The 22,940-nt window shown below is 40.2% G+C and overlaps 2 protein-coding genes across 5 annotated transcripts in view; both read right to left on the bottom strand.

Annotated features, from left to right (window-relative positions):
- LOC134286080 (uncharacterized) overlaps positions 1-12,324 on the bottom strand; it is a 20,866-nt gene extending 8,542 nt beyond the window's left edge. The window contains exons 1-2 of the mRNA XM_062847648.1: positions 12,186-12,324; positions 10,794-12,124 (exon numbers count right to left, since the gene is read on the bottom strand). Of these exons, the coding sequence (XP_062703632.1) occupies positions 10,794-12,124; positions 12,186-12,324 (1,470 nt within the window). The remainder of the gene's footprint in view (positions 1-10,793; positions 12,125-12,185) is intronic.
- Positions 1-22,940, bottom strand: part of LOC109427584 (serine-rich adhesin for platelets) — a 539,771-nt gene that overhangs the window by 443,400 nt on the left and 73,431 nt on the right. The window lies entirely within an intron of this gene.

The raw sequence follows: 22,940 nt of genomic DNA on the forward strand, positions 1-22,940 counted from the left end.
TCAGCAGTGTTCTATGAGCACTTCCACAGTTATTTACTGATAGCTACCTCTGCCAATGACCATTTTGCATGCGTATATCGTGTGGCAGGCACGAAGGTACTCTATGCCCAAGGAAGTCAAGGAAATTTCCTTTACGAAAAGATCCTGGACCGACCGGGAATCAAACGCGTCACCCTCAGCATGGTCATGCTGAATACCCGTGCGTTTACCGCCTCGGCTATATGGGCCGAATGCCATTTGGCCGAAAGGGTCATTTGACCGAAAGAGGTTTGGCCGAGAAAGTAATGATGATCTTAAGGCGAAACTGGATGCATTTCTTCATATTTTGGTTTATAATTTTTTAAATAATATTTGTTTTAATAATAAAATCGGTTTCCATACACACTTAGAGGAAGGATCAAAGTATCTCCTAAAAAAATCGTTTTTTCAAAAACCATGCATTTCAAAATTTTATTTGAAATCAATTTTTAAAACATTCTTTACCAGGAAAATAAATCAGAAAACACCCTGATCTTTCTCTTTAATGAATGAATGGGAACCGATTAGAGAGTAAGAGAGTAATCGATTTTAAAAATATTGCTTCGTAATTTAATAAAAAAAAATCGAAAATCAGACAGAAATAGTCGTAGTTTCAATGTCAACTTATCCCTCAATGGCAAAACTTGAAAGAATAGCCTATTATTAATAAAGGAAATATTTCTGATGATCATAATGGCATGAATGTTATCCAGAGTTTATCCACGTCTGTAAATTCTTTTGGGCATAGTGTAGAAAAACGGAATTTGTCCAAACGACCCTTTCCATCTGATGACATTCAGCCAAATAGCGTTCGTCCAAATGGCGTTCGGCCAAATGCAGTTCGGCCAAATGGCGTTCGGCCAAATGGCGTTCGGCCAAATGGCGTTCGGCCAAATAACGGTCGGATAAATTGTGTTCGGCCAAGTGGCGTTCGGGCAAATGGCGTTCGGTCAAATGGCCGGACACTTTTTCAGGGGTGGGTAGGGATATTCCGAGAGGATGCAGAAATACGATAAATAGGTTTTCAGGGGCGGTTCAAGGTAGTTTCTGAGAGCTTTCAAGGGGTCTTGGGGAAGTTCCATTCGATTCAAAGGTGCTTCAAGGGAATAGAAGGCGTTTCATGCGGCTTCCAGGTACATTGAATAGTTTCGGAAGGCTCCGGGGATTTCCAATGAGGCTGCAGGGGGTTTTCAGATGGATTTCATAGGTGTTTTAGAGAACCCAGGGGGTTTACAGCGGGGACTCAGGGAGATTTAGAAGGTTTGAAGGTGTCTCCAATTAGCCTAGTGGTTAAGGCTATGGATCGCCAATCCGGAGACGGTGGGTTCGATTCCCGTTCCGGTCGGGGAAATTTTCTCGACTAACTGGGCATAGTGTATCATTGTACTTGCCTCACAATATACAAATAAATGCAATGGCAGGCAAAGACAGCCCTTCAATTAATAACTGTGGAAGTGCTCAAAGGGTTTCTCTGGGGGCTTCATAGGAGTTTTAGGGGTATCAGGAGGGTTTTAGAAAAGCTTCTGTGTGTTTCAGGTAGTTCCAGTGGGAGCTCCAGTGTATTTCAGGGACGCTTCAGGAGGTTTCAGTAGGGATATTTGGGCCGTTGCATGGTGTTTAACGAGTTCCAGGGCCTATTTGGTAGGTCTTAGACCTGTCCTTATATGTCATTCCCCTAAGTGCTTGTAAATCCTCCTTTGCATCCCCTGGAACCCGTCTCAAGGCCTCTCTGAGACGGCCCTTGAATTTTTTGTACTTTTCCTCCCATAATCGCAACCGCCCCTTAACCCTCTTGCTTTTCTTAACAAACCACTGATTTAACATGAAACCCCTCATCCAAACTTCCCTAAACGCGCCTCAAGCTTCCTGAAACGCCCAATAAACTCTCCCTAAAGATCACTGAAAACTTTACACAAACCCTTTGCCCTTCTTAAAACCAACCATTGACCAACATTTCACATAATTTGCCCACTATCCCTGAAGCTCCATAATCCGCAGTGCACTATCTGAAAACTTTTCCAAGTCATTTGCCCACGATGGAGCCCTCTCTACCTACAATCAACTGCAGTACCTAGTGGTCCGCTTGTTGGGTGCTTATTTCACGGATGCGCTCTGCTCCATGATTTCCCAAGTATTTTTGTAGCGTCGTCGTTGATTAGGGGAGACTGGGGAGACTTGATCCCTTTTTCTTAATTTACCTGAAACTTAAAGAAAAAACCCAAAACTAGATCCGATTTCCGTACAAAATGGCAGGTAAACATCTATTGCTTGTTAATACACAACAGAAGGCCTTTAAATTATTGTTAAAGTTTTCAAACCTGTGTTTTTATGGAGGCATGTCTTATGATGTATTTTTCAAAAATGGGTGACACTTGATCCCCCTTTGAGCACATGGTTTATTTAAAGGGAAAATAATTCCAGAGTCTTCCTATTCATTTTCTTTTCGAGTTTCCTTGTATTTTCGATGAATTTGGAGTGTTTGAAATTGTAAGATTTCCTTAAATTTTTAAGGATATGCCGTATTTTCAAAATGGGGAGACTTGATCCCCCTTTTCTTAGTTTGTACTAAAGTTATAATTATCTGACACATTTTATCGTTGAATAGACTAGAATTCCAAGTAAATAGAGGCTTCCGAATAAAATTTTATTTTTCACATGTATAATGTGTGTGTAATCCTCGAGGGATCAAGTCTCCCCATGTCACTGTTGTGTATACTAAGCTGAATTAATTAAAAAATGTTAACAACAGCCTTATTTGGATAAATAAGTTTGAAAGTATTCTATTTAAACTATGTGCTGTGAAATTTTGACACGATTTGGTTTAATTTTCACAAAGTTATTGAGATTTTTCGGAATCGCCCAAAAGATTTCTGAAGAACTGAAAACAAACCATCAGCCGTTAAAAAATAATGCAATGTACAATCGAAATCACTTGTAGCCAAAACATAGTAGATTGTCCAGGAGTAGTTTTGGAAAAAATATGCTAGAAGAAAAATGTTTTTGATTCCGAGCAAATATGGGGGGAACAAGTCTCCCCAGGGATCAAGTCTCCTCAGTCTCCCCTACAGATAAACGATACCCAGCCATCCTTCTCCTAGCTATCCACCTCAACCCACGCTCTTTTCGCTTTCCGCCTAAACTCCGTCCACCATCACGATCGAGCTAGGAGCTACCCCGGCACCGACCGGCACATGTGGTGAGAGAGTTCCCACCGAAAATATTATACCCAAACCTTGGCCACACACAACACAGGAAAACTAGCGTCAGGTAGGCAGCAGCACAGCGTTTGGCTGCTTGGGGTGGCATTTCCCTAAACACCAACAATTATCTTCGCGCTGCTGACAGCACACGAAAGCTCTTCGAAACCAAAAGCAAGCTGCTTGCATGCCGTGCCGGTGCTCCAATGAATGATGGAAAGTGGGTGGACGTCGGACACCCATGTCCCCCAACCTTGGAAAGGCACTGCTAATTGAACTAGGACACGGTCGGAATGTTTGCCCAATTTGGATGGTGCAGTAGATGGATTGAAACGGAAACTGGTTGAGAATTGTAATCAACGCAATGCAACTTGTAGTGTACTGCAACAATGTCACACGAACGATGGAATTTCATCATCCAACAATCTGGCACGAGATCGATAGGGTGCGATTGGAGGTCGGTAAAAAAGATGTTGGGTCCAACTGGATCCCATATACCTTCATTACAGACAAAGTTGTTCCCGCTGTTCCAGTAGTCAAGGTGAGTGTTGCCAGTATAGGAGAAAATCAATAATTTGTTGAGATCATATAATCTTCCAACACTTGATCGCATGTATTCGATACATCAAGAGCAAACACAATCGAACAAAACAGAAATCATAAATTGAGTTACACGTTGAACTGTTTTTTACTATATTAAACATATAGGGTATGTGTTCCATCATTAATCTCACGCTCCCATATTCATCCTATTCAAAAACAAGCGATTACGGCACCGATTGATTCCGTTCTTTTTGTTTTCATGGGTGCTCACTTCTAACAAAAAATATACAAAAATAAGAAACGAAACAAACAGCGTTTCAATCCTTTGTTTTTCGTAGGATGAAAATGGGAGCCACATGCTTGAGAAGGGAACCAATACCCTCTGGAAATGTCATTTCAATTATTATTGTCATCTTCACTCCGTCTTTATCGTTTATATGCTTATGTACTTCACAATAAGAGTAGATTGGAGCATTCATTTAATTGCTTCATTTCGTCCATCTTGGAGCAGCTCCCAGAAAGGTAATCTATGTTTACCACTGCACGCACTTGAAAAGATTTATCACGTTGACCTTAATACAATTTTCATTTCTTTTTGCGCGCCTGGCCTGCTGGCTGTGGACGTTTAGGTAGGTGCACTTTGACTGCCGATGTCGATTGTTTGACGACCTTTTAAAGGTGTTTGGCAGAAAACGGTTTCTTCTCCAGCCGCTACATGAATCGCAGTTAAAATTTACTGGTGTCATTGGCATTATTAATTGTTTGTCACAGTTTGCATTGGTCTATTCCTTGCAAATGTATGGGTAGAGACAACGATAGTGCTAAATTTGTTGATTTTTATGGTTAAAATCTTATCTGAATTTCCGTTTTGATTTTCTTTCAAGTTGAAGCGGTAAGGTTTCCTAAAGCGCCCTTGGAAGTCTTCTGAAAGCGCTTTAGACCTTTTGAAACGTCCTTGACCCTTCTGAAACTCCTTGAGATTCTTTGGAACACTCTTGGAAAGCCCTTATATTTCAGGAACATCCCTAAAACCGCTAGAAACGCCCCTGTAACGCCCCAGAAACGAGCTAGAAAACTACTGGAAACCCCTGAAATTCCTTTAAACGTCCCTGAAACCCCCTTGGAATACCGCTGACTTCTCCAGGAAGGACCCTGAAACCCCTTGAAAACCTTTAAAATTCCCCTGAAGCCCTTCGTAAACGTCCCTAAAACCTCCTGGAACACTCCTGAAGCCCTTACTTAGGATGCCGCTTAAAATCCCTGGAATATTTCAGGGCCTTGAAAATCCGTAGAACGTCCCTGAAACGCCCTGTAACATTATTTAACCCTTTGGAGCCGGGGGGGTAATACATACACTATGTTCCATAACAATAGATCCAAACAATATTTTGTGATATTCGGAAATCTAGAAAGGAGACTTGTTCCCCACATATTTGCTCGGAATCAAAAACATTTTTCTTCTAGCATATTTTTTTCCAAAACTACTCCTGGACAAACGACTATGTTTTGGCTACAAGTGATTTCGATTGTACATTGCATTATTTTTTAACGGCTTATGGTTTGTTTTCAGTCCTTCAGAAATCTTTTAAGCGATTCCGAAAAATCTGAATAACTTTGTGAAAATTGAACCAATCGTGTCAAAATTTCACAGCACATACAGGGGATAGACAAAATGATCGGGACAGGCAAAATTTTCCCTTCTCAAAAAATATTCAAATAGCTGTAACTTTTCGAAAAGTGCATCAAATATTCTAAAATTTTTACTGTAAGTGGATCAACTAGTTGTGTATCAGTGGACAAAATTTGGCAAAGAACGGGCTATTCTGCATGAAGTTATAAAAATTCTAGAAAAAGGTATTTTTATCCGATATCCAACTTTGGGCTGTTATATCTCCGGATTCAATGAACTGAATGCAATGAAATTTTGACCATTTATGACTTATATAATGAGCTTAGAAAAACTTTTGACCTAACTTAAAATTCTTAACACTGAAGAAAATTATAACGATTAGATTATTTTTCTAGTAAAACACCAAATTTTCTTAAATTTCAACATCGTTTCAAAATTCAAGATGCTAATTATAGTTCATTTATATTCCCTTCAATTGTCTTGAATATAAATATGTTTTGAAAGAAAGTAACAACATAGCCGGCAATTCATTGAAAAAGTAATGGGACGCATATTAAAAATGGACCAATTTATTAAAAAATCATAAAACAAATTAAATCGCTATAACTTTTTCTCTTGTGAATAATTTCAAGTAGAGTCAAACGTTTTTCAGAGCTCATTATATAAGTCGTAAATGATCAAAATTTCATTGCATTCGGTTCATTGAATCCGGAGATATAACAGCTCAAAGTTGGCTATCGCATAAACATACCTTTTTCTAGAATCTTTATAACTTCGTGCAGAATAGCCCAATCTTTTTCAAATTTTGTCCACTGATACACAACTAGTTGATCCACTTACAGTAAAAAATTGAGAATTTTGGATGCACTTTTCGGAAAGTTACAGCTATTTGAATATTTTTTGAGAAGGGAAAATTTTGCCTGTCCCGATCATTTTGTCTATCCCCTGTACAGGGGATGGCCAAAATGTTTGGGATAGGCAACTTTTTTTCTCTCACAAAAAAATTCAACATGCTATAACTTTTCGAAGAGTGCATCAAAAAATCTCAAATTTTGACTGTTTATCAACCTGTTATATGTGCATCACTGGTACAAATTTGAGCTCGATTGGTTAATCTTTCGCAAAGTTATAACCGTTCGGGTGAAACACTATTTTTTAGACTACTCATTTTTGAGCTGTCATATCTCGGAAACCAGTGAACCGAATTGAATGAAATTTTGAATATACACTAACAATATACAGATGCTTCACAAACTATTCAAACATAGATAGTTTTTGAACGTTGAAAAACGTTATCATGGATTGACACTTTTTGGATTTTTCTCGAAAAAAGGTAATTTTTTTACGTCAATGTCAATAAATTTTAGTGCTGATGTCCAAAGATTTTCCACTTCTGTTCTCAAGTTATCTCTAATCAGATATATTAGAGCCTATTTAGATTGAAGAAAGAATACATTTAGCAATTTTTGTATGGTATTGTAAATTTGTCTTATTTTCCTCTGTATGGGTAAAAATTTGAACCCGGTATAACTTAATTCGTTGTGAGAAAATATTACATTTTATAACGTTGTATTAAGTATCAATATATTGTTCATAAACGTTAAAAAATTCATTCAATTCGGTTCACTGGTTTCCGAGATATGACAGCTCAAAAATGAGTTGTCTAAAAAATAGTGTTTTACCCGAACGGTTCTAACTTCGTGAAAAATTATTCAATCGAGCCCAATTTTGTACCAATTATGCACATATAACAGGTTGATAAACAGTCAAAATTTGAGATTTTTTGATGCACTCTATGAAAAGTTACAGCATGTTGATTTTTTTTGTGGGAGAAAAAAAGTTGCCTATCCCAAACATTTTGGCCACCCCCTGTAGTTTAAATAAAATACTTTCAAACTTATTAATCCAAATAAGGCTGTTGTTAACATATTTTAATTAATTCAGCTTAGTATACACAACAGTGACATGGGGAGACTTGATCCCTCGAGGATTACACACACATTATACATGTGAAAAATAAAATTCTATTCGGAAGCCTCTATTTACTTGGAATTCTAGTCTATTCAACGATAAAATGTGTCAGATAATTATAACTTTAGTACAAACCAAAAAAAGGGGGAACAAGTCTCCTCATTTTGAAAAATATGGGATATCCTTAAAAATTTAAGGGAATCTTTCAATTTCAAACACTCCATATTCATCGAAAATACAAGAAAACTCGAAAAGAAAATGAATAGGAAGACTCTGGAATGATTTTCCCTTTAAATAAACCATGTGCTGAAAGAGGGATCAAGTGTCACCCATTTTTGAAAAATACATCATAAGACATTCCTCCATAAAAACACAGTTTTGAAAACTTTAACAATAATTTAAAGGCCTTCTGCTGTGTATTAACTTGCAATACATGTTTATCTGCCATTTTGTACGGAAATCGGATCTAGTTTTGTGTTTTTTTCTTAAAGTTTCAGGTAAATTAAGAAAAAGGGATCAAGTCTCCCCAGTATCCCCTATTGTTTTCTTGCTTCATTCGATATCTGGAGTAGACATCTTTAAAGTAATAATTTCTGTATTACACGTGCTCTCTGAATCAGAATAATCAATGAACATAAACTCCCTTGTTGCATAACAATAGATCCACCAAGCCAAAATTTATTCTTGGTAATTAAAGTAACACAAAACATTTAACATACTTTGACCCAAATATGCTCGAATAACCTTTTTGGAATACTTTAAATCAACTTTTGATAGATAGATGCTTGAATTTCATTCCGTGCTGGAACAACTGCATATTTTAGATCTGGAAACATTCCAGCTTATTATAGCATAGCATAGCATAGCATGAATACTTGCACAAATCTTGGATGGAGTCGCAAAGTTGAATATATCCATTGGCATTGCTGATGTCGCTACTAACTGCAATGACACAGACCCACTCAACTCCACACACCTGGCCAAGTCCTTGCAAGCATTTATAGATCCCTTCATCAACTTAGAAAGAGCCCAGAACTGAAGCAGCTTCCAATAGATGATAGGATGTTGAAAATAGCGAATTTTCAATACATGTAGTTATATAATAATATAGGGTATAATCAGAAAGATCTCACCTAGTTCCAGCTTGTCGGATGTTAATCTTCAGTGTCAAATTCAGCGGTTGGTCTTTCCTGAGTTTGTGGCCAGCTTGTAATGTGGTCCATTGCTTCTGTTCGCTGCGCCTGTGTTGATCTGCTTGTAATTGATGATATAGAGGCATTTTGGACTTTATTATTTTACATTCATTCTTTCACTCATTCAGTGGGACAGCCAACTTTCAAGCTAGGGGGTTGTTAAGGATTTACTTTTTATTCTACGTGTTTGTTTGGTTTAATTTATTTAAATATTCAATTTATTACATATTATTGTTCTTGAAGGCTATTCATCCGAATCCGCAGATTCCCAAGTAGAGTATATTCCTTCAATTTTTTGCGTAACTTTTTCTTTGTCTAAAGCTAACTGCTCCCATTCCAACTGACTCAAATCTCCAAATCGGTCCATGTTCTGTTGAACTACGTCGAGCCAGGTGTACGGCGGTCTACCTCGTTTCTTGTACGGCTTCCTATATTTAGCTGCTAACTTTAGTATGTGTGTGTCATCCATCCGCACGATGTGACTCCAATAACGCATTTGTAGAGCACGTACTTTTTTGTGATACTTTTCCCTCGTAGCATTTGGTCTAACGTTATCCTTCCTGTAGTGTCCCTGCAACAGGATGCCAACTCCTCAACTATCTGCTTTTCATATTTTCGCATTGATATGCGGTTCCTTTTGGTAAGTGTCGATACCTGTGTACCGTACAGCATAGTGGGAGCTACTATTGCCTCATATAGAGCACTTACTACTTCTACTGAAGGCTTATTTTGCCGAGCAAAATCTACCGCCACCTTCGAAGCTCTAACCGCTTTCTTACACCTCGCTCTCGTGGTTTTTGGTCGGCTTAACGTGGACGTGATAGTGATACCTAGGTATATCAGTTCAGAGGTTACCTCATAGGTCGTGTTTCCAATCACGATTTTATCTGGAGGTGTTCCCAAAGGTGTTCTTATCAGCACTTTTGTTTTATCTTTGTTTAGATGTAAATTGGCCTGCTCTAAGTGTTTCAGTAGTATAGGAACAATCTTGTCCAATTGTTCTTTGTTCTGGGCAATAATTAAGACGTCGTCTGCGTAAACTAATATTATAGGAAATTTTAGTGCTGTCTGCTGGTCTACGACAAATGATTCTCCTATTTCGCGCTGGGCTGCTTGTAGTGCGTCTTCTATTATGAGGTCGAATAAATAAGGGGAAAGGGGACAACCTTGTTTTATTCCCATTCTTCTGTTTTCCGCAATAGATCTTTGTCCGTCCCACAAAGTTTCGAATGTTTCTTCCCTTATGCATTCAACTACTCTCGCTATGAGGTGAGTAGGAGCGGACTTTTTCCTCAAAATTTCAGGGATCTTCAACAGCGACACCTTAATTAAGAAAAATTTCAATAAGAAGATGAGATTAAATATTCTTGACCTCAATTACTTAGACACTCATAAACTAATGATCAAAATACCGTGACTAGTCTGAGAATACACCACTCAATAAATAATGGACATGCTGTCGCTTTCAATCCATTTCATGTTTCAAATTTCTAACAAAGATGAATAGACGGTTTTCGAACAGATATTCAATTGACCTCCGATAAATTAACAATGGCTGATATAACATAGGTTGAACTAATATTGTGTATTTAGATACTTCTTTCTTCTTTTTGAATTTCGGCAGTCCACTCTGGTCTTTCCACCATTAGTCCTTGTCCTTCCGCCGATCAGCCATTTACAACATTTAGTTTTCTCAAAAGCTTTCACCTGACTATTCATAGTCAGTGCTGAAAATTTCATTTCGTCATATGTAAATTCAACCACCCACAGCTCATTTTAGAAGCTGAACCAGAGAATATGGTATATGGAAAACTTGTGCGGCTAGACTAATTCCGCAAGAAAGTCATGAAAAAACCGCTATTCCTCGAACATTCAAAGTAAATGTCGCGGACTACCTTCGGAAAATGCCAAATGACATTCACCGTGAATATCATTTGCATTTTTCGAAGGTAGTCCGTGACATTCACCCCAAGTACTCGAAAAATAGCGGTCCTTCCGTGACCCTCCTGCAGAACCGGTCCAGCCGCCCAAGCCTCTCATATACCATACTCTCAGGTTCAGCTTATAAAATGAGCTGTAGGTGATCGAACTTAGATATGATGAAATGAATTTTTCAGCACTGTTCATAGTGATCAAAAATGTAAATGACAACTCAAATATCTTTTTGAGCTGTCCCTGACCAATCACGGATTTCAATCGATTGAGCCTAATAATTTACTTTGAGAACAATAAAGACATTACCTTGTCGAAAGCTTTACTGATATCAAGAGCCATTAGTATCGTATCATCCCCCGCATTCCATCTTTCTTCTAGCACACGTTTTGTTACAAAGGCATGGTCCATTGTGGATCTTCCTTGCAGGAACGCTGCTTGGTGGGTTCCTATAGGAGTCGTATTCGCCGTTAACTCGTGCAGTATCCATGATGCGTATAACTTATAACCAACACTGCTAAGACAGATTCTGCGATAGTCCGCCACATTTTTGGGGTGAGGTATTTTCGGAATTGGTATTAGTAGCGTTTCTTTCCATTGGGCCGGTATTTCGTTCTCCTTCCATATCCTTTTGAGAATTTGCTTGAGTTCTTCAATCGTGTTTTCAGATGCGTACTTCAGCAATTCCATATTTATAGTATCAATCCCGGGGGCTTTACCGTTTTTGCTCTGTTTCAGAATGATTTCTATTCTATCAAGACTGGGGACCTCGTTTGTGTCATACTCCGACCCGGTCAAACGATTGGGGAGCATTGATTCATTGTTATGTCCAGTCTGCCAATTTTGCATAGGGATGTAAGGCTTATTTGCTTTGTTGTTTCGCTTCCGGTGTTTTTTCATGTACGCGTGGGTCCTGTTAATTCTCTCGCCGATCTTGAATGTTTGAAGATTTTCAAAGAACTTCACTTGCTCCTCCTCTTCGTGACGTCTATTAAGGCTCGTTAGGTTGCGTTTTGCATCTTTGAGATTGTTCAATGCCGATTTCTTGAATGGATCTCTCTTTAATCTGAAGGACCACTTTTTGACGTTTGCCAAAGCTTTGCGCCTCCGCGGGGTGGTTGGTATCTTTTTATTCTCTGCAATCGTCCGGCTGGCTGCTGATTTGATCTTATCGATGAATGCTTTCCAGACATCAGAAATAGCTCCGGAGGTCACGTCAATCTGCATGGTATCCAAGGTTTCTGCGTATTTGTTTCTGAGCGTTTCGTCTTTCAGCAATGATACGTCCCATTTCTCCGCATCCAGCTGAGAAAAGTTATCACCATTCGGTGTTGCGTTATTTACGATGCTGATTCCGCCATAAATGATTTTATGATCTGTGCTAACATTTCGAACCCACTGCGCATTGATATTTTTTAGAAATACTCTGGAATTGATTTTTGTCATCATGTGGTCTATTTGTGATGCTCTGTTTCCGGATGCCCATGTGCTCATCAACGTTTTGTTCGCCATTGTTGTTCGCAACGCTAAGCAATGACGCCGGATGAAAAATTTTAATTGCTCTCCATTCTGATTCGACTGTTCGTGACCCACAAATTTACCGATGAGTTGTTTTTCCTCTTCACTCGGGTTATCTACGCCTGTTTTATATATGTATAAACATTATTTAAACTAAATAAATTACTTTACAGAAAAAAATACCTATTTGAGCGTTGGTATCTCCTAAGCAGATTAGATCTTTTCCATTCTTGATGGTCCCTATATACGATCCAAGATCTCCTAAAAATTTGGCGTATCCCGAACTAGTAGCATGTAAATTGATCACTTGCAGCTTAGTCATTTTACCACGCACGGGTAGTATTATCTCTACTCCTTGTATATTTTCGAATTCATAACGCACGTTTTGAACTACAATCCTAGTTCCTTTCCTCACCAAAAAAGCGAGTCCTCTCGATTTGTTTCTACTATGTTTGGAAATGTACCAAACATAGTTTTCGGTGGATAGTTGTGAAGCTTCCACGGTCACCTCCTGTAGACAGGCAACGTGGATATCTCGCTTGGTTAATTCTTCGTCAATAATATCCCTTTTTGATTTGCTGCAGCATCCTCGTATGTTCCAACTGCATATCCTTGGAATAGACATCTGATGACTTGTTGGCGCTGTTCCTACAGTAGTACTGGTACTGCATGTTGTGGTATAAAATCGTATGATAGTATTGAATCTTCTTCTTTCGGTGTAATCATTATCTTCCAAGTAGCACATCTGAATTTTAATAGTTTCGTCTCGTTTGTCACAAAACGGTTCTATTTGTGCCCGGATCGTTCCGTTCTTGTCATATATAATCAAGCTAGCATTGCACAAGTTGGACACGGCGGTAGCATTATAATAATCAACCTCATTCAGATACGAGTTTCCGGCATGGAACTCGTCCAAATAATCACATCTAAGAAGGGTTTTGTTGTTCTGTATATACAGCGCGGTTTGTTTCATGATTGATTCAATGCCCCTTCCCGTCTTTTGTTCGACAACATGGAAAATCGAATTCTCAATATCTGGTGATTCCACGTATTTACAAACGAGAATACCAGAACTGGAATAAACTTGGCATGGTAAGGCGTCTTTATCGCTGTCCGTCTCAATAGTCATTTCAGAAACAATAATATAATAATATAATAATATAAGATCTTGGTAAGCTCAAATTTGGAGAAAAATACTACCTACAGTAACCTGCCCCTTATTCGATGAAAATTTAATTGCCCGGTTCCTAAATTTTGCATTGTTTTATTTCTATTTCGGTCAACAATCGATCAAAACTACGCAACTATATTACAACAAAATTATGATATCCATGTTAAAAATACCAAAAGCAGTTCTGGTCCAAGGGATCTTGAAGATATTTGTCGGGTAAGAAATCATACTTTGAGCTAGTCAAATTTTTAATCTTAGTTTGAACCATTTTGAAATTCATTAAGATGACATATGTTTTTTTTTTCTCGTAGAATCGACCATTTGTATAATTATTACTTGTAATAAGATTATCGAATTTACTTCAAAAAGCCGGACTTTGATTCGATTAATGATTACCTACCCTAATAGACTTTGAGTGAATTTATTGTAACAGAGTTACAACAATATTTGTTTTGTTTATTTATGTGCAACAAAACATACAAACTCGTACAAATTATTATTATGGTTGCTAATTTCTTCTTCTTCTTTGTGGCTCCACGTCTTCACCGGAATCTCGCCTGCCCCTCTCAACCTGGTGCTCCCTTAACGCTTTCCCATTTTTTACCCTCAAGTGATCGCACTGTTGTATTTTGGCAACACGTTCAAAATATATCGCATTTTGTATTCAGCATTATCGTAGTGCTGAAAATGGTGACCAATCGCGCATGTTACGGAAGGTTAATTGAAGGGGACCCCCCGCCTGCTTCTTGCAGAACCTGCACATTTTAGGTGCCAATATGTCAACCTAAGTATCAATTATCAGATATAATAACCCTCAAAATTTTTCTTATTCAATAGTTGTTTTTATTAAATTTATTGTTCTAATAAACTTTATTTTTAGAGATTCATCATAAAAAATTATTAAAAATTTAAATTTTGATTAGTTCAATCATTTAATCCGGTAAGAATAAAATAAGCAGCGGACCAGAGTTTCATTGATTCGAGCTTAAATGAAATGGAAATCGACAATGATTTTTAGCTCTGGCGACATTTTCGATTTATCTTGTGTGTGTTGTTATTGAAAGTGTAATCAATTCTTCACATATTTTTGGTTAAAATACATGAGGGACGACCACATCTGCCTATATATATAAAAAGAATTATTATGTAGTTTGGTTTGATCAAGTTATTAGCGAAAGAATCGACGAAGAAAAACCAATCAAGTCAACTATGCCCCAATGAAAAAACACCGAAAAAACAGTTTAGATACAAATTTACCCCGCCTCAAATGATACAAAGTAAAAAAATAAGCAGTAATTATTAACTGGAAGCTCTCAAAGAACACCTGGCCGAATAGAACTAAGAACATTGCAAGGTCCAATGGAGGCGTGAAGCCGAAAAGGTACTTGTTAATACCCTTGATTATTACAATAGAATTTACAACAAAATAACACAATTTTCCAATATCATGCAATTTCGAATAAGGAGGAGCTCACTGTAGTAGTTCAGTTGGGTAATATTTTATACCTCGAATTGGGTTTCTTGCTTTTGGTAATTCTGAATGGTCGTTGATTTGTCCAGTCATTGCTTGCTGCTCAATAACTACGTTGGTCTGTATGTCACCCGTAAGCTGCTCGATATCATGGACCCTCGTAATGCTATCGTAATGGTCCACACCATTGTAAAACAGATTTATCATCGCGTAACTGTTTGTTTGGCTCTCAAAAACGATGGGTTGAAACTGGGCAGTAAATATTCTTATCGTTACACCTAGTTTGTCTCTTACTGCAGCTAGTACATCAGATCCTCCCCAAACTCCGTCGCGTTCCAGTGTTAGCAGCCGCTGCTGAATAATGGTTGCTTGGGCCTGTTCTTCATCTGGCCATCTCTCTCCACGCTCTAACCCTTCGGTAATGATTAATTCCCTGTACCTTTCTTGGTATACCCTCAAATGCTCCACCGTAGTCGCGCGCATCACTCTTACAGCTTCCTTGTGAACTTCATGATCGAAGTCCAGGCCTGCGAAGATTTGTCCGGATCAATATTTTTTTTTTTTCCTAACCTAACATCTGAGACCTATCACATTTCATTACCCTCTGTCTACAATTCAGTATTTACCTGTGATTTGGTGTACGATAGATGAAAATAGGCAGTTTCCATCTCCTGGGGTGCAGGTTATTTCCAATCGGTACTTGTTATTAACACTTTTCTCCATATTTTCCACTTTCCACGCTCGTCACTGTATTCACATAAACTCAGTTGACTGAAGAATTTTTCAACGAAAAAGTATTTCATCGATCGCTGAAATTATTTGACTGTATTTGTGCCAACTACATATTTATTCCCCTCTTTTAGTATTTTTCCCTTGGTTCATGCTGTTTTCATTCATTCTTTCCCTAACCTATTAACGGTTAAGGGTCCATCCGTATATTACGAAGCTTTTTGATAATGTCACGTAGAATATGTAAGGTATAAGCACGTATGTGGCAGCCCTAATCCCACCTAATGCATCTGACAGGAGCCAACATCTATCGTGTATCCACAATGGAATCCTTTGTGGATACACAAATGTTTACATACAACATGTTGGCTTCTTAAAGATGGCGTCCTCGCACCCTGGTGGGTATAAGAGAATATTGTTCGAGGAGGAAAGAAGCGTAAAAAAAAAAATCGTAAAAGTTGACACGTCATTTGTGGATACCCCCATTATTATTATTTTATTACATAACACAGCATTAAATAAAGTAATATATGCTACTTTAATAAACCCTTATGGTTTTAAATTCAATGAATCTCTTGTCGCGGAACGTGTTCTTTTCATGCTTGAACTTTTTTAATGTAAATTAAATGTAATGTTATTCACTAAATTATAAAACAATAACATTTTCTAGCACTCTGCTTTTTGTCGAGGAGAATTTCTTCATTACCCACCTTCAATAAGTCTGGCCACCATCCATGCTATAATAGTTGGATTTTTCGCTGCTTAGTGGTACGCGATAACGAAAATACTAGCCAAACTCCCCCAAATAACGTATGCTTTTTTTTTTTTTTTTTTTTGCCATCTAATTATACTGTTGGAAATTTAATTTCAGGAAAGATTCTATTTTATGGCATATAGTAATTTGCAATCAATTCAAAAAACATCCATTAAGATGCTATACATACGTTCAAAATTGTTTCAATATTTTAATTATTTTCTCCTCGTCGGTCCACTGTGCACTGATACGCATTCACCTACCCTGTGCATGAATTGCATTTTCCCTCCTGGTGTATCACCAGTGGTGATGCTACCATATTCGTTATTTGGATAGACGTATATGTGCCATGGAACATCTATCATATGTTGGCTGTACCGTCATACACACACACTCACTCTTCATTCACGCGTTTCAGTCATACTTGTGTAACTTACGGTCGAGGCGTCGAGGTGTTGCAACGGTAACCATGGTTTTGTTTTCATATCTAACGGTGTCTTGTTGCTTCATTATGCCACTAACACATCCACACCCTTCTCCGGTCTGCTCGATGCAACAGAGTGAGAGAGCGTCTCTTCATTTTGTGTTCCCCCGCTGATACATACCTACGCTTTTGCTGGGCCTTCGATGAAATTTTGTTCCCCCTAGAATTGCCGGATTTACTATCTCCAGATCATGACATAGCACCTATCACTTTCAACTGTGCTATCCGCGCCAGCACAATATAAATATGCCACTACAAAACAAAACTTTTTGAACACTGCCGTTTCTGAAGAACAAACACTATGTGGGAGAAAAACGATTCCTCCATCATCCCTTCCCCACGACTGCAGCCTATCAATCAGCACAGACATTAAACACAACAATCTCTTCTCGGCCCCGCTATTTGAGCCATCGTATTCACTTGGCTGGTATTAATCGAGCTTTTTCTGCTCAACACATCACAGAGAACCATAAGATTCTAAATTCAAATGCCATTTTCGATGAAATTCCAAAGCTCCTATCACTTTTAATTTGTTTTTTTATTCGCTCGCGGATTGAATGATCATCTTCCCGACCTAACACCAACACCATCAAAGCACTCACGTTCTCGTTCATCATGAAGGAAAATGGCGAGGTTTTCTCGTCAAACTTATCGAACCTAAAATCACTTATAATCTTTTCCGCAGGACTTTTTCAGCGAAATCTTCATTAGCTATGAAGAATCCATTTCAATTACCATCTTTTCAACAGAAAATATATATTAATACTCGACTCTATCACTGCACATTTTTAATTTTTAGCTTCCCACTACAAAACACTCGCGAACTTGTTGACAGTGCTGCCAGTCCTCTCCTCCTGGAAACATTCCAGCTTATTATCTGCATATATTGCTCTTACAATCAACACCGAGGGTAATTCGCCAATTGTTGAACACTACTTAAATGTTGAACAGTTTCTGAAAATGTTATTATAAATTTCACTATAATAAATTTCCATCAATGATGTAGATGCGTATACATGTGTGTCATGATATTGCTCCAATAAAGTTACAAAATTATACATATTTTACGTCAAAAATATCGATTGAAAATTTTGTACCGCTGATGACACGAAAACTGCACAATTCTTAAGATTAATTTTAAGAAATTGCTGCTGGCAAATCGACAACAAATATCAAAGTCACACCATAGTTCCAAGAGCTAGAAGGAGTTTAACATTGTTAAAAATCACAATTTCATTGTAATTTCTTTTGAAAAAAATATGTTTCTTATCACACTATCATTATGCATCTACACTGAAATAAATTTTGTTGTAGAAACTACCGGTTCCATAGTAAAATTACTAACCGTACCTATGATTCTCAACCGACAACAATTTTCAGTTAATTCCACTAAAACACTGTCAACTTAATGCGAAACTGGATCCATTTCCTCACTTTTCGGTTTTTGATTTTTAATAAAATAATGATGCAATATTTTCAAAATCGGTTTTCGTACACACGTAGAGTATGGATCAAGGTATCTCCTGAATTTTTCCCTGGTGGAAAAAGTTTTTCGTTTCTGCAGAAACCATTTTTAAACAAAATTGCACAAAAAAATGGTTTCTGCAAAAACGAAAAACTTTTTCCACCAGGAAAAAATTCAGGAGATACCTTGATCCAAACTCTACATTGAAACTTCTTGAATACATTAAAACCCCAATTTACGCTCAAAACGGGGGGAGCGTAAATTGGGGGAGCGCTATTTGGGAATTAGTGCTTAAATTGGGGGAGTGTTTTTTTTTTCAGTTTTATAATTAGTTTGAGAAGATCGACATCACAAAGTTCCTAACCTGTGAAAAGGTTATAAGTTATTTAACTATAATCAATAATTTAGCAGTTTTGCTAAGTTCAGTGGTCCCCAACCTACGCTCATGGGCCAAGCGAATTTCTCAAGAAACAAAGGTGTGAGGATAAAGCTAAAAGGTTTTTCGCATTTTTAACTTCAGGGAGTATGTACTTATCACAATGTAGTTGTATTGCAAAGATCAGTGGTTTCCAAACTATGGTCACGGGTCACGTGAATATCTCAAGAACCGAAAGTGCTAGGAAGAAGAGCAAATGTTTTACGGATTGATCATCTCAAGGATCAGTATCTCTGATATATATATATATGTTAAAAAAATCAGTGGTTTCCAATTTATGGTCGCGGGCCACGTGAATATGTATCTCAAGATCCGAAAGTGCTAGGAAGAAGAGCAAATGTTTTACGGATTGATCATCTCAAGGATCAGTATATCTGATATAGATATGTTAAAAATCAGTGGTTTCCAATCTATGGTCACGGGCCACGTGATTATCTCAAGTACTTAACCGCTCCTGAAATCCCTTGAAACAGCCCTGGAACGCCCAATAATCTCCTTGAAATTCCCCAGGAACGCCCCTGAAACCACCCGAGACACACCTGGTGGACACACAAAAGATACGAGGACGACATATCTTTTGTGCGTCCAGAGTTCGAAAATGCCGGACAGAATATCCAAGAAGATCGATCAAAATCGAGGATAACGGCCTAAAATTAAAGACTCTTCTAGTCTTGACAAAATTGTCCGACGTTTCGGTCTCATTCAGGGACTCCCTGAAGAAGGTCCTAAATGAGACCGAAACGTCGGACAAGATTAAATAGCTGTATTTGAATTTTGTCAAGACTGGAAGAGCCACTTTCAAGCTAAAATCTATCACAGTCGAATCAAAAAAGTAAAATTAAAGACTACTGCTGTTTAAAGGAGTTTAGGCTCTAAAATTATGCAATATAGGTACATTGGTATGGGGAGATGTACATACATACATTTATTTGTTCAACATCATTAAGACAAGACATAATCAACAATAGTACGCCACAATACTCGGTTTGTGGCTGCCGCTCTCCATCCTCGGTCGCGCCCAATGCTCGCCAAGTCACGCTCCACCTGGTCCGCCTATCGTGCTCTCTGCGCTCCACGCCTTCTTGTGCCAACCGGATCCGTTGCAAACACCAGCTTTGCAAAGTTGTTGTGCGGCATTCTTGCAACATGCCCTGCCCAACGTATACTTCCGGCTTTGGCCACCTTCTGGATGCTGGGTTCGCCGTAAAGTGCAGCGAGCTCGTGGTTCACCCTTCTCCGCCACACACCGTTCTCCTGCACACCGCCGAAGATCGTTCTTAACATGCGTCGCTTGAAAACTCCGAGTGCTTGCAGGTCCTCCTCGAGCCTGGTCCATGTCTCGTGCCCGTAGAGGATCACCGGTCTTATTAGCGTTTTGTACATGGTGCATTTGGTGCGTGGGTGAATCTTTTTCGACCGTAGCTTCTTCTGGAGCCCGTAGTAGGCCCGACTTCCGCTGATGATGCGCCTCCGAATTTCTCGGCTCACGTTGTTGTCAGCCGTCAGAAAGGATCCGAGGTAGACGAAGTCCTCCACCACCTCGAAAGTATCCCCGTCTATCGTAACATTACTACCCAGACGGATCCGGTCGTTTTCGGTTCCGCCTACCAGCATGTACTTTGTTTTTGAGGCATTCACCACCAGTCCGACCTTTGCTGCTTCGCGTTTCAGGCGGGTGTACAGTTCTGCCACCGTTCCAAATGTTCTTGCGATAATGTCCATGTCGTCCGCAAAGCACACAAATTGACCGGATTTTGTGAAAATCGTTCCCCGGCTGTTGAGCCCGGCTCGTCGCATAACACCTTCCAGCGCGATGTTGAAGAGTAGACATGAGAGTCCGTCACCTTGTCGCAGTCCCCGGCGAGATACGAATGAACTGGATAGTTCACCCGAAACCCTTACGCAGTTTTGCACACCGTCCATCGTTGCTTTAATCAGTCTAGTCAGCTTCCCAGGAAAGCCGTTTTCGTCCATGATTCTCCATAGCTCTACGCGGTCGATACTGTCGTATGCCGCTTTGAAGTCGATGAACAGGTGGTGCGTTGGGTCCTGGTATTCACGGCATTTCTGGAGGATTTGCCGTACGGTAAAGATCTGGTCCGTTGTCGACCGGCCGTCGATAAAGCCGGCTTGATAACTTCCCACGAACTCATTTGTTTTAGGTGACAGACGACGGAAGATGATCTGGGATAGCACTTTGTAGGCAGCATTCAAAATAGTGATCGCCCTGAAGTTCTCACATTCCAAATGGTCGCCTTTCTTGTGAATGGGGCAGATTACCCCTTCCTTCCACTCCTCCGGTAGCTGTTCGGTTTCCCAGATCCTGACTATCAGCCGATGCAGACAGGTGGCCAACTTTTCTGGGCCCATCTTGATGAGTTCAGCTGCGATACCATCCTTACCAGCTGCTTTGTTGGTTTTGAGCTGGTGAATGGCATCCTTAACTTCCCTCAGCGTGGGAGTTGGTTCATTTCCGTCCTCCGCTGCACTGGCGTCGTCGTTTCTTCCGTTGCCGTGGGCTCCCGTGCCTACGTTCTCCACGCCGTTCAGGTGCTGATCGAAGTGTTGCTTCCACCTTTCAATCACCTCACGTTCGTCCGTCAAGAGGCCTCCGTCTTTATCCCTGCATATTTCGGCTCGCGGCACGAAGCCGTTTCGGGATGCGTTGAGCTTCTGATAGAACTTCCGTGTTTCTTGGGAACGGCACAGCAGTTCCATTTCTTCACACTCCGCTTCTTCCAGGCGGCGCTTTTTCTCCCGAAAGAGGCGGGTCTACTGTTTCCGCTTCTGTTTGTAACGTTCCACGTTCTGTCGAGTCCCTTGCTGCAGCATTACCGCCCTCGCCGCGTTCTTCTCCTCCAAAACCGTTCTGCACTCTTCGTCGAACCATTCGTTCCGTCGATTCCGTTCCACGTACCCGATGGTGCTCTCGGCTGCGTCGTTGATGGCTGCTTTCACTGTACTCCAGCAGTCCTCTAGAGGGGCCTCATCGAGCTCGCCCTCGTCTGGCAACGCGGCTTCGAGATTCTGCGCGTATGCTGAGGCGACATCCGGTTGCTTCAGTCGCTCTAGGTTGTACCGTGGCGGTCGCCGGTACCGTACATTGTTAATGACGGAGAGTTTTGGGCGCAGTTTGACTATCACCAGATAGTGGTCGGAGTCGATGTTGGTGCCACGATAGGTCCTGACGTCGATAATGTCGGAGAAGTGCCGTCCGTCAATCAGAACGTGGTCGATTTGAGATTCCGTCTGCTGTGGTGATCTCCAGGTGTAACGATAAGGGAGGCTGTGTTGGAAAAAGGTGCTACGTATGGCCATATTTTTGGAGGCGGCGAAATCAATGAGTCGTAGGCCGTTTTCGTTCGTTTGCTGGTGGGCGCTGAACTTACCAATCGTCGGTCTAAATTCCTCCTCCTGGCTTACCTGAGCGTTCAAATCTCCTATGATGATCTTGACGTCGTGGCTTGGGCAGCGATCGTACTCGCGTTTGACCTGCGCGTAAAATGCGTCCTTGTCATCATCAGTACTTCCGGAGTGTGGGCTGTGCACGTTTATTATGCTGAATTTGAAGAATCGGCCTTTGATCCTCAACCTGCACATTCTTTCGTCGTTCGGCCACCAACCGATCACGCGCCTTTGCATATCACCCATCACGATGAAAGCTGTTCCCAGCTCGCGTGTGTTGCCGCAGCTCTGGTAGATGGTATGATTACCTCTAAACGTTCGCACCATGGATCCTGTCCAACACACCTCCTGCAGCGCTACGATGCCGAACCCGCGGTCCTTCAGTAGATCGGCGAGTATGCGGGTGCTTCCAATGAAGTTGAGAGATCGGCAGTTCCACGTACCGAGTTTCCAATCGCAAGTCCTTTTTGTTCGCTGGGGTCGTTGCCGTTGGTCTCGGTTCGTATTATTCTGTTGCTGATTTTCCGTTACAATGGTTTTTTACGGCTGGCTCGTAGGGCCTGACACCAACCTCCTACTTTCCGGAGGACCATAGTGCACAGTTGAGCTTAGAGTCCTTCCCTGGCACTCGGACGTAGATCAGCCGCCCCTAACATGAGGACAGACGCTCAGGTTTGCCGAAGCAAACCCCCCCTTCCCTGTCAGCCTACGACCAAAGTTCCCACCGGGGTTGGTTACCCGATCTTCCCTAAGGTTGCTCATAGTTTCCGGCCGGTACCGCGTAGAGGTAGGGATAGGAGTTGCTGGGCAGAGGCTAGTGGATCACAATGGGATCTGAATTGCGCAGCATACCCAGCCTTCACCGTGCCAATGGGGAGATGTCCAGAGTTCAAAAAATGATCCCAAAAGTCAGATTGGCAACTGTTTCAGAAGTGTGTTCTATTGTTGATTATGTGTTAGCTTAATAGTGATGGTGTGCAAATGAATGTGGTAATGTTATAGATTATCATTCTTATAGTTTTC

The sequence above is a fragment of the Aedes albopictus genome, chromosome 2 (genome assembly GCF_035046485.1).
Source record: "Aedes albopictus strain Foshan chromosome 2, AalbF5, whole genome shotgun sequence".
Taxonomy (NCBI): Eukaryota; Metazoa; Arthropoda; class Insecta; order Diptera; family Culicidae; genus Aedes; species Aedes albopictus.